This window comes from Lissotriton vulgaris, chromosome 7 (assembly GCF_964263255.1).
Source record: "Lissotriton vulgaris chromosome 7, aLisVul1.2, whole genome shotgun sequence".
Lineage (NCBI taxonomy): Eukaryota > Metazoa > Chordata > Amphibia > Caudata > Salamandridae > Lissotriton > Lissotriton vulgaris.
This window is the reverse complement of record NC_141695.1, coordinates 311,896,724-311,909,307: the sequence shown is the minus strand read 5'-3', so window position 1 is coordinate 311,909,307 and position 12,584 is coordinate 311,896,724. Positions and strand designations below refer to the sequence as shown.

Here is a 12,584-nt window from a genome sequence, read left to right as displayed (position 1 = left end):
ATCACTGAAGCTGGTAAACCTAGCCAAGTGAAAATAGAACAGACTCCTGAGGGATCCCCCTTAAAAGTAGTTAGGGAACTCCCACAGCTGGACACTGTTGGGCACAGCCAAACATGGGGCCTAAAAACCCCAGACCTGACCTGTCCCCCCAGTAAGCCAAACAGAGGGACTCAGCCTCCAGCTTTAGGTAGCCAGAGGCTGACCCTGAGAGCTCAGTGCATCTCAGCTAAAGAAAGAAAGGCACACATGATGGATGGTGATTGGAGGAAGTTGAGCCCAAAGGTAGAGGAGCCTCACTTCAGTACTCCATCCCAGCATCAGCCTTCTTCTTTCCCAAGACACACCAGAGACAGAGATTCCCTATGGTGGAGACCCTCAGATACCCTTAGGGTGAGGGGTTGCCTAGTGGACCATGACACAGGGGGAAACCAAGCCAGAGCGGGCACTTCCTTATATGGCCACTTAGGTAATAGAGGCTTACCTGGACAAGGATAGCCTTATCTCCTTTCGTTTGGGGGGGGGGGGGGGGTTGTGTAGGAAGGTACATCCTGACTATGGTTGCCCCCAACTTTTTGCCCTGTGTTTTAGCTGGTTTTTGACATAGTCGACCTGGGGCCCTGCCAATCAGGACCCCAGGCCTACTGCTCTCTCTTTCAAATGGATTCCATGTACCCTAGGTACATTTCCAATCGGTACTGGGCCACCCTATCAGACCCTGTAACTCAGGGCATAGGTGTACCCAGGGCTGCCAGGGGCTGCAGCACATATTATGCCACCCCTGGCTGGCCTCCTAAATTTGACACAACTGGCTGCATGACAGCTGGGGCAAAGTCGTGTAATCACCCTTTGCTGTAGGTGTAGTATGCCTATACCTAACCCTAAAATGGACACACAGATTCCTATCAGTCACTCCTATGGCAGGCCTTGACAATCCTGAAGGCAGAGTGCTTGGAATCGTGTGAGATGGTGCTCTGGCATGAGCTGAGCCTGTCTGCAGCTTGCGGAACCAAGTCCTAATAGCTGTTCCAGGATATCGCATACCATATACTCTTAAGTGCATTATAATCCTCGCGGTTAAATGCTAACTTTGGTATTGCTTTATCAAAACATGTCGAGTAAGGTGTCATACGAATTGGAATACTAACCCCTCGCCAATTCTGGCGACGGGGTTAGCATTCCACCCTTCTAGAGGGACACGACATGTATGTAACTGTGAACCCCGGTTAAAGTTAACTGAAGCCTCAGCTCCACAAAATGGATGCTGCCACCACAGACACGAGTCTGACCTCCTACTGCTGGGAGTCCTTCCAGCGAGGGAGGCCTGGACAAAGGGTTTCCTGTCAGGGGCGGTGCTAGCACCGTCCCAGACATGGTTTTGTGTATCCTGGGTAGGCAGGGCTTTTCAGGAAGGTGACTGCTGAGTGGCACCCCGGTGCTCACTACGCATAGGCCAGTCAGAACCAGTTCCAGGGGCACACCAGCCCCTGGCCTGGGGAAGTCCGGCAGGGGAGAGGGGTGTAACCACCCCCCTCCTGGTCCCACCCATAGGCAGGACCTAGTCACCGGGTCAGCCCCCTTTTTTAGTATAAAGATAGGAGCGGGCCCCCTGTTCAAATTAGATCATCTTTGGAATCAAGATACGACTTTCTTCGAAAGGACTTCACGATTTCTTCATCAAGATTCTCCCTTGTGGCTAAGGAGTAGTCACCCTGCATCAAGCGGGCACCATCTTAAAGAACCACTGCGGTCTGCTGCAAGTCCTTCATCACGAATCCGACGACCCAGCTCGACGAGACCCGGCTTCCCTGGCACCTCTGACCTCTACTCACCTCTACAGCAAAGCTGAGAACCGTGAGTGCGACGAGACCTCGAGGGACCGACGATCGCCAAGACTGCACAACATCTTTACTGCAAGCCCACCGTGTCCTCCACTGGTGAGTGCTTTGGGGTCCGAGAAGCCCCGACCCTGCGCAGCTCCAGCACCCAAGGTCCGCCTCCCTGCATCTCCACGATCTGCGTGGGGCCCTTCTGCTGTTTGCTGTGCACCGCGTTGTTTGGCTACTAGCCGGCTGGCTTGTGGCCTTCTGAACGACGCCCGACGACATCTCTGCTGCTGGCCTGGTTGCTCCAGGCTGGCCCTTGCTTCCTTCTTCAAGAGAGGCACCCCGGACCCTCCTGGTCCACTCCAGACGCCATTTTAGGTCCACCGCGTGGGCTTGAATTTGCCAAGGCTTTGCTGCCCAATCCTGGGTCCAGCGACGCCGACAGCTTCTATCTTCGTGGGACAGCTCGATCCTCCATCCTGGTCGCCGACAACGCCTCCTGGTCCGTGAGATCTTCGAGTACAGCGTCACCCACTCACCTTGTCGAGGTGGCTACCATCTGGTGCCCTCCTGGTGCCCACTGACTACTGGCTAGTAGTCTCGAACTTGGTCCCCTCTGCTTTCAGGTGTCATCTATCTTCGAGATCCAGGCTTGGATCCAACTGAACTTTCTTCACTGGTCACCGGCCAGCATCTTTTCTTCCGGCTCCTGGTCCGTCTACGAGGATTCCCGATGTCTTTTCAGACCTATGCAGCTGCAGCCCCTGGGCTAGGTAACTTCGGCATTTCGGTGCCCCAGCATAGCCTCACTATCCAAGGGTCAGAATCTACTTTCGTTTTCTCCCTACCAGGGCGGGTTCGCCCGAGAACACTAACTTTTCAATTTCTAGCTACCATAGACTTTTGTCCGCATCTCGCGTGAGAGTGCACACACTGCACCCGAGTCCCCTAGGTCTCCTAGAAGTAATCTAACGATTCCCTAGTCAAGTCCTAGCGATTCCAAAAGCTATTAGTACTGTACTTACCTGCTAGTAATTTCGCATTCCACTTTCAGAGTATATGGTTTTCCGTGCCCCTCGGGCATTTGTATATACTGTGCTAACTTAAGTATTTTTTTAAGAGTTTTGGTTTGTGCTTAGTACCCTGTCCTCATAAAGAGTACAGGGCTGTTGTGATCTTTAATAAATAACTGTTTATTTTCATAACACTTGTGTGGTGTCCTTTCACTTGGTGTTCAATGGGTATATGTGTGGTAAACAGCTGGCTTAACACGCCCTCTCGAGTCTTTAGCCTTAGACTGCTCGTATCCACGCTACTAGGATAGCTGGTCTATAAGGTTGACTTACAACCAATCATCAATAAGGGTTGCTGGACTGATACATAGTGTTCACTAGAATAGTGAGCACTGCATATCAGGCCACCTTCTCACAATCACGTAGTATTAACTACATGTACAGTCACTCCTTTTTGATACTTTTTTGACATTTCTTAGTACTACGAGTGTAGAAGGGTTTGTTTTGATCCTGACTAAGAAGCCAGGGGAGGGCTTCGAAACATGTTGACAAGTTAGGAGGGACTGCTCATTATAGCACTGAACCTCCGATCTATTCTCCACTTTTAACAATACCAGCTCATGGGAATATTAACGTTTTTAATCCATAAAGCCAGGTATTTTTTAATTCAGAATCACATTTTCACTCATTCCTGACTCTTCTACTCACTTCCCTACATTATACATCGTTTTTCAAGAACAGTGCTCCAGCGTAGTCATAGGTAGTAGTACGCCCCTTCCCGCAGCGGGCGGGAAGATCCCTATGATGAAGCATGACACCAAGGGGCCTTTTGGTGTGTGAGGGGTATTTTAACAAAGCTGTGTGCTTTCCACCACTTTAGGAAACACACGTAGTTTGGAAGGACACATTTAGACATCAGTCTGAGGGTGGATCTTTCTGTTTCACATACATTGACTAGAGAAGGACGTATCCACCTCCAGCGCTCTTCTGAACACTACCTCTTCACTTCCTCGTCTTGTTTTTTTAATGCAGTCAAAAGTGTCTTGGAATGGCCCGCTGCCATGGCTAGCACCTGGATCATCATTCAGTTATCTAACGGATGCCACCAGAGGCTTCAACACTACTAAGAGGAGATGAAAGAGCAGGAAAGTTTGCTTTAATTTCTGGCATACAGGGGATGCATCAGATAAGAAACCCCCTGCAGTTTCTTGGAGCCGACAGGTCTTTATAAAGGGGTTACATTTTGGCCAGGAAATGTTATGCAATCAATGCTGTTTCTTGCCTGTGAATGAATCCCACTACAATAGGTTCCTTTTCAGAATCCAATGAGACAGCTCTGCTGGGATCATCCTTCACCTTCCACAATAAGTCAGACATGAATCATAAGCGATTTCTGGATGTGTAGTGAGGTATAAAACCCACCAAGGAGTTAGTCTCAAGCTAACTTTCGTCTGCTGGTTTCCGAGACCTTGAACAGGATATTGATGGTGGAATCGATGAGAAAAAAGGTATATAAGTGAAATGCTATTCAGAGTCCCTGCCTGGTTTGGTAAAAAGGCTGGTGACTGCCTGGTTGAACTCCCTACAAAGCCCTCACAAAGATAGGATTGGAAGACATACTCCTAGTAATTTCATTTCAGCTTGGGATGTGTTGGGTGTTTGGAGCTATACAAGTAGAGACAATAGTTTCCGCAAAACATTAAAAACCTGGCTTTTCCCTTGTAAGTAGCTTATCTGTGGGTTTTTCACTACTGGCTCTGGTCCGTGGGGGTTCTGATAGCGCTGGGACGCCTCGACACTGGGGCAGCCATGCGCTTTACAAATCCGAAAATAAATAAATAAATAAAGCTGCAAAAGACGTTGTGATGTTAACTGGAGGAAAAAAGCATATCAGTATCATTCTTTATTACATAAATTGCTGTATCTGACCTTAAAGCATCATTTCAGGTGAGTCATCTTGACTGAGTCCTTTTGTTGTAATTGCCCTCTAAATGACTACCGGCTGAGACGTTTTTTGTTCACATGGGTCTGAAAAGGCATAGGCTTCAACAAGGCATTAAAGAGGGTGCAATATTGACAGAAGAATTAGCTCAGACTTTCAGTGACAACCTAGATTTGTCACGGTCTCAGGAGGGCTGCCTATCCCCACTTTTGTCCATGTCTGACCATTTCTTTGTGATGGATTCCAGTCTGTCCTATTCCAATAACTGTGATGACATAACATGATAAGCAGTGGCGGTCTCATAGTGTGTGGCTTTGTTCCAATCAGAAGCACCTGTTTATGTGCCGGTCGCATAGGTGGCCTTAATGTATCCATATCGGAAGAGTCCATCTCGTCTAGGAAACGCTATAGGCCTTTCAGCTCACACAATCCCCTAAGTTTCCCATCTGTCATCAGTAGCACCATAGCCAGTTCCAACAGGCCATATGGAATGTCCCATATGCCCATTTGGTGGCATAATCGCAAGTCTTCCGCATTAGACTATCACAACAGTCTTGTGGTCTATGTAGCAAACCATTTTGCTTTGCTACCTTAGTGCTTACATGGTGTGCCTCATTATGTCGCAGAGAAGAGTAATGGAGTGCATTCTGTGAGCCCTTTAGAACTCAAAGCGGGGTCAAAGGGTTGGTCAAATTGTTCAAGCAGTAAGGTTGAGAAATGTAGTCATGTTCCAGAATCATCAGAAAGTAGACATTTTTCCTACAGGTCCTATTTTCCAATTCTGTTGATTTCGGTAATAGGTGCCGCAATTCTTGCCCTAGCTCTGGCCACTTCTTTTAGTGGAGGAGAGTTCCCTCAACCTTGTCTCCAAGGGGACCTCTGTTTTAGTTTGAATTCCCAGCTACTTCTTCTGAAAAAAGTAGTTATGACAACGACTTATATTTTGGTACATGGCTGTCTAGTTCTCAAAATATGACCATTCATTATTTTATTAATTGAAGGTAGAGAGCACCTGAGTTTGCAGGCAAAGTCTACCATGTAGGGTTTATCACATCCACCTTGGTGAACAGGAGTGGTCAATCATTCATAGTGATCTGAGGGAGAAGACCAGCAGGACAATGCCCTTGGTCCAAAGTAATATGCATTGATGGTAACTAGCAGATGAGCAGGCTTGTTGAGAGCTTTTCACTGACTCAGCAACTACCCGGGGAGTGATTGCATATAAACATTCAGCCAGCAAGAGCAAGGCCAGATGGTCCTGAGCAGGGGAATGAAGGAGAAGAGAAAGCAGTCTCAACAACCCGATCAGTTTGGCAATACAGGCAGAAATCAAAGCACTTGTGCCTTCTACAGGTACCGTTAGATATCAGATTTGTGTTCTGCAGAAACTTAGCACAAGGCCCTTTTGAGTGCCACTGAAGTCTCTTTCCCCAGCCTCCCTATCTTAAGGAGCCAAGCCTCAGACCAGTGTTCGTTGCCTGTCTGGTTCTCTCGCTACCAGATAGTCTCAGCAGCTTTTCATTGCTGGTTGAATGGTGGGCTTGAATGTGGGCCGAGTGAATGAATTTAGCTGATAAATTCATCTCCCATCTCTCCATCCTAGCTCCAGCTGCAGTGATCTCCAGCCCAGAAACCTGTGCTGCTGTCATGAGCCCTCAGTCAGACCCAGCTCCTTTCCGTGCAGTTCCAAGCATCATGGCGAGTGCTTCAGAGTTCACATTTCTTCTACTTGATTCAACCTCTCCGCATTCACGTACCCATAGCTTGGGTGCCAGTATTGACAGGATAAACAGCATGACTGCCAGGAGCGACAATCTTGAATCAGGCCAAGCCATGTCCTCCCATCTATAGAGTCTTAAAAATACAATAACATTTAAAATGCAGTATAATTTGTATACATGAACACTGTTGGTGTTTGCTTTGGGATTTCCACTGTAGATAAACTTGAGCGGGTTCATCTGTCTCTCTAGAGTAAGGCCTTGATCTCTTTTGGCGATGCACCACTCTTATAGAGCATTTAAGGACATGTATGGTTCAGAAGAAGACAAACAATGACCATTTTGGTGGACATTATATTTTTCTGTTGAATCTAAATCTGTTAAAATCTTTTTTGTCAAGAGATTCGGCAGGTTTAAAGGGTTTATTAATTAACATGGTCAACAGAAAACGGATATTTCCAAGTGGCTGGCCTTTCTAAGTTGAAGGGAAGAGACGCATCCACACAAAGTGATATTTGAGCTCCGGATTAAAGACAATGAATGACACATCAGTGCTGTTCTTATTAACCACAGAGGCGGAGTTAGTTGGTAAAGAATCCACTTACTGTCTCCACCAGGAAATTAGTAAAATACACCAGATCCAGATCTTAAGTTGGGCAACAGCTGATGATCAAATCTTCTTAACTGACTAGTGCTTTAGCAAATGTGGTGTAACCAATTACCAACAGTGTATGTACATAATAAGAGGAAATTCGAAACAGGCATTTCGGCAGTAAACTGCGCTCTTTCAAAGAAGTTTAGTTAGCATTTACTTACATTCAGAAAACAAGATAATTCCCTTAGAACGTTAACTGGTGTAAGCACGTGTTTACTCTTTTCAAATGTCTCACTGTATTTAAATGCAAAACACTACTTTGTGTGATAACTTGTACCCTAAAAACTAGAAGCACAGGAACCTATCTGCTAGCATTCTTCCTATTAAATCACGTTTATGTCTCTAACAAGGAACCAAGTTGTGTAGTTGGCCCCAAAATGCATAGAGATTTTTCACAGTGAGTCACTGTACCTTCAGAGCTGGAATATCCTCTACTCGGATAACAAACTCATCCCGCTCTCTAAAAATGCCTTCCCCGTCACTTTCCAAGTCCTCCTCATCTGTTTCCCCACTTATAGCAGCAGAATCTTGCTTCTTGGCCAAATGGAGTGGCCTGGTGTCTTCAGGCTCTTCCTGTTCTGGGGACGCCTGGGTCAAGGGTTCTTCTGGAGTAGGTTCTACCTGTGGCTCATTGGGAGAGACAGGTGGTGGAGGCTCAGGCTGTGAAGAAAGCTCAGAGGGCACAGGACTAGGTTCCTTTTCCTCCACCATTGGGACGTCTTTAAGAAAGAAAAAGCACACTTACGTCAGAGATCAAAACCATGTGTAACATTTGAAGCAGTAGTAGTACATTATGTAACCCAGTCAACAGGTAGCCCACATCTCAACAAAATAAGGACCCACCACTTGATTGCCCATGCATCACAAGGACTTACCTGGAACACCCTCTAAGCTTTTGAGCAACTTTAATCTAACACAGCGAGTCACATGAAGGGGAGAGGATGTACACTAAGGGCTAGAGCAGTCTACCTCAAAGCTGGGGGCCTGGGGTAGAGTCTCGGCAGGGACGCTCACCATCATGTGATTCTGGACAAATCACTTAATCTTCCCGTGCCTAACAAACTGAACGTGCCAGTCTATAACGCAACTAGTGCTCATGTAAAGAGCTCTATATCCTTTGGGTCAGGTTCTCGCTATATAAAACTCTCCCCACCCCAAAAAAATGCAGGTTACCAACCATTGTGATTACAGTGTGCTGTAGACAGTACGTACAACCAGAACACTGACGACCGCTTGGGGCCTGCCTGACGTCAAGGGCAACTTCAAGTGTGGTAATAATTGCGTGTCATGTGCCTTCACTCACAATACAAAAACATTTGAACACAAAAACATCAAGCATACACTGGATTTCTTTGCTAATTGCAACACAAGAAATGTAATATATTGCATATTCTGCCCCTGTCAACTACCTTATATTGGACAGACACAACAACTGATGAAAACTAGGATTAGTCAACACTGTAGCCGTATCAGACACTCTATAGTCAACGCCCCATTAGTCAGCCACTTCACCGAAAAAAAACACAGAGCAGATGACATAAGCTGGCAAGTCATAGACAGAGCCTTCATCCCAGAAAGAGGAGGAGATCTTACACAAATTCTCCAACGACTAGAATGCCGTTGGATAGAGCGTACTGACTCAATAGCGCAAGGATTGAATACAGCGGTAGTGGTGAGGATTAGTCACTACACTGAGGAACTAACCTCATTAGATCTCAACTAGCTGTATAATTAGACAGAACTGTGCTAATGTTTCCCACACATGTAAATGTAACTATAGCTGGGTAAACCACAAACATGGCAAGTATATTACTGAAAATGGCATGCCAGTGGAAACAGGGGGGTATATTGAACATAACTCCTTGCCAGTACTACTGGTTGTATAACACATAGACTTCACCACCGGAGTTGGTTAGAAAATACAATACAGGGCACTGGATTGTAACACAATGTGTAGGAACTCTGCCACACTTTTATAGAGTTGTACCGGCTGTAATGTCACAATTATGCTACCCCACAAATCAGATTGAGCAGACAGTATTCCTGATATTATAATAATTGTTCATACCTGTTAAACACTCTGCATGCAATCACTACAATGCATACCCAAGAAAGCAATTGTTGAATAAGGAAAGCGAAAAAATCCAATGTGAGCATTTCGGCATGTTGTAAACAATAAGCCCAAATAAGATGAAGAAATTGTACATATTAACAGAATTACATGAGCATTGTATATGATAGGACTATCACTTACAGTTGTAAAGTCTTGTGCACTGAGCGGATCGCCTTACATGCGATATAACAATGTTTAGAACACATAATTTAGTGTGTTGACATCAAGTAGTATTAATGGATTATCATATGGTGTGCCACACTGTCATACCAACCTAAATAGCCACTCAAGGCACAACTGTCAATCATGTACCCTGAATGCCTCATCACACATGTATTATGAATGCAATATATTATGTTCTTGACTATGTAAATAATGTGAAATAACTGTCCTGACGTACAATTCCATACAATGGGCTAGCGGAAAGAGGGTGAGCCCATTATACCCACCAAAACGCCCACCGTAGGCAATAGGAACACCTATCATCTTGGCGCTGATATGAACAAGACATAGCACAGACCATGTAAACGGCACACAACATCACTGTCCTTTAACATAATGGGTATCGGACACAAGTAAGCGTGCATTGAAACTAGGACACCTAGCCAGTCCCCACACGCAACAGAATCATCAAATTCATTACGGGATAAATGTCCGCAATCTATAAATAATATCCTCGCACAATACATGCCCTTAAGAACTTGGATGAGCCTTACACACGCGTCAGGCAGCAGTCGGTTTTTTGTTTTCATTACTGATAACAGAAATACAGATCTCATCCGCTGATCACACTCCACAGTCGGGTCTGAACATAGACTTTTGGCGGGAAGGGAGGCCTTTATAAATCCAGAGCCAGCATTGACCCCTTGTCATCGTACCTGGCCAGTCAGACACATGCTGTCCTGCTACTTGGAAGGATTGTCACAGGCTGCAGTTGATTCATTCTCTAATAAGAGGTAAGCGGGCACACGCCCTGTGCTTGAATGCTGTCAGCGCGGTGCTATATCAAGTTTTCCCAGAACGCACATTTTTTAATGCATTGACTTCTTCTTTTAGACACCAAAGTGAGAATATTCGCACCCTCCATATGAAAAAGGTATGGCCTTGTCGTGATTGACGACAAAAGGAAGTAGCCTGCTTCCATGCATGCGATCAGAATTGGAACTCGGTAAGAGCTGAGCCTTTATTAAATATATGTTCACCCTATTACATGTGTCCCCGTACTATTACCAATGCACATGCTCCCTCTCCCTCTCTACAGACCCGTCTTGACAGCGCTTTGATGGTGCCATCTTCCACACATGTGGATCCTTACATTGTGCGCAATCACGTAATAGCCTGCTCACCACCCACCTCACACTTGGGGTAAGTTCCAGGTCTGTTCCAAGTTGCAATACAATGTCATGCCTGCAACCCCCACTTTTTTGAATATTAATTACTAATTTTTCTCACGTGTGTACCTCCCGGCTGGGACTCATGCGGGTTTCCCTTTCTTATCCTTTGCACGGTGCCACACCCTCCACACGAGCCGGTCCATTACCCTTCAGGTACTATACAAATGAAACCTTAGTTCCATCACATAACACCAGTTGCTTAAAATTAGCCACATACTGACATTATCCCCCTACAATCATAGGTCCTGAAGAGATCCTACACTGCACACAGGGTCAAAACGCCGTCGGCAAGTTGCATAAACGAACCATTGTTCACCAGCACTAATCACCGTATCTAGCGCTGTATACTGTACATATATATGTAAATGGTTGTTTAAATGAAGCATTGGAAACCTTGTATATATTTCACATATATGTCACTAATTTTCTAAGTTCTGTTTTTCACTGGGACACCTTTCACTCAGAACAATGGGGCTGATTAGGATGGAGGATGCGGAAAATCCTCTGCGGACCCACCACCACATTAGGATGGCTGGTGGGTCCTGGTTTCCGTCCGCAGCTTTTCCGCCGCGGTTGGCTTACAACCGCGGCGGAAAAGCACTAATATGGTGACGGTGTCTCTCAGACACAGTGAGCCAGATTAGGATGTGCTCGGAAACATGCTTTTCCGCGGCGGCTTTTCCGCCGTGGAAAAGCATGTGTAACTTCACTGCGGGGGCCCGTTGCGGGCCCCCTAGGTGAAGGGGGGAGTGGGGGTGCACATGGGGGGTACCTATGGTATCCCCCAGAATTTGTATGCAGTAAGCGGCGCCTGCCACTTTCTACATACAAATGCAATGCGTGCATTTTTAACATTGCTGCGGGTGCAGCTTGAAGCCGCACCCGCCGCAATGTTAAAAATAGAGGATCTGACCGCCAGCGTGGCGGTCACATCCTAATTGCACAGGAAGGAACTCCGCAGCCCATGCGGAGGTTCCCTCCTACTCAGGGGTCGCGGACGGACTCAAGTCCATCCGCGATCCTAATGACCCCCTATGTGTTAAAGTGCATTATTTTGTAACAATATTTCATTTCAAGAATTATATAAGTATTTTTGATTCAAAAACAAATCAGAAGTGTATTTCCTTCTCTCTCCAATACATTGAGATTACTTCATTAAGTGTTCACAGGAGCCTTTGTCTTTTGATAGTAAGTAGATAGTAAGTACAGCAAACACAGGTGCATCTTCAGGTACTTTTTGGTAGGATTAATACAAGATGTGGACTTGGTTGAGTCACATTTTAATTTATTAAAGGAAGTGCAAATACAAAGTCAGTTCTTAAAACTCTTCATAAAGGCATCCACCAATAATGTTAGAGCTATCCACTGCAGCTTGACGAATGTTCTGGGTTTACGAGCTGTTAGTTATTCCGCCATCTAGTGGCTGGGTCATTTTAGTATTTTTTGGGCGTCTCTCCCAAGCAGCGCTTACGTTGTCTCTTAGAGACATGCTGTATTCAGGATATGGGCATAAAGCTCCGCCACTTTCCGCCCACCTTTTTAATTGGCTCCTGTTACTGTCCTTTCTAAATTGGTGGCATTTCATTTGTCAAAAGCTTATTAGTCTCTCCTTAGTACCACCTTTTCTCTTCTTGTAACCTCCAATGAGTATACCCACTTTTACGTGTGTTGTAACTCACTAGTTTTAATTACAGCATCGGAGCACTCTTCTTAAATGACTTTCCTGCCATTGCAGGCAGGACATGTTCCTATCGCAACCTTTTCTTTTTTTTTTAACTGGCCCAGGCTGCAAACACATCTCCCCATGCCCGCTTTCACTTTAATGGCATCCGTGCCCCTTTCTTTAAACGCCGCTCAACCTATTCACTTTTCCAAATAAATGTCATTTTTTTCTCTGGTGGCATGTTGCGTTTGAGTTTGCATGCA

General features: G+C 45.8%; 1 protein-coding gene across 1 annotated transcript in view; it reads right to left on the bottom strand.

Moving 5' to 3' along the window:
- Positions 1-12,584, bottom strand: part of PRR12 (proline rich 12) — a 514,104-nt gene that overhangs the window by 243,277 nt on the left and 258,243 nt on the right. The window contains exon 6 of the mRNA XM_086930126.1: positions 7,563-7,870. Within this exon, the coding sequence (XP_086786252.1) occupies positions 7,563-7,870 (308 nt within the window). The remainder of the gene's footprint in view (positions 1-7,562; positions 7,871-12,584) is intronic.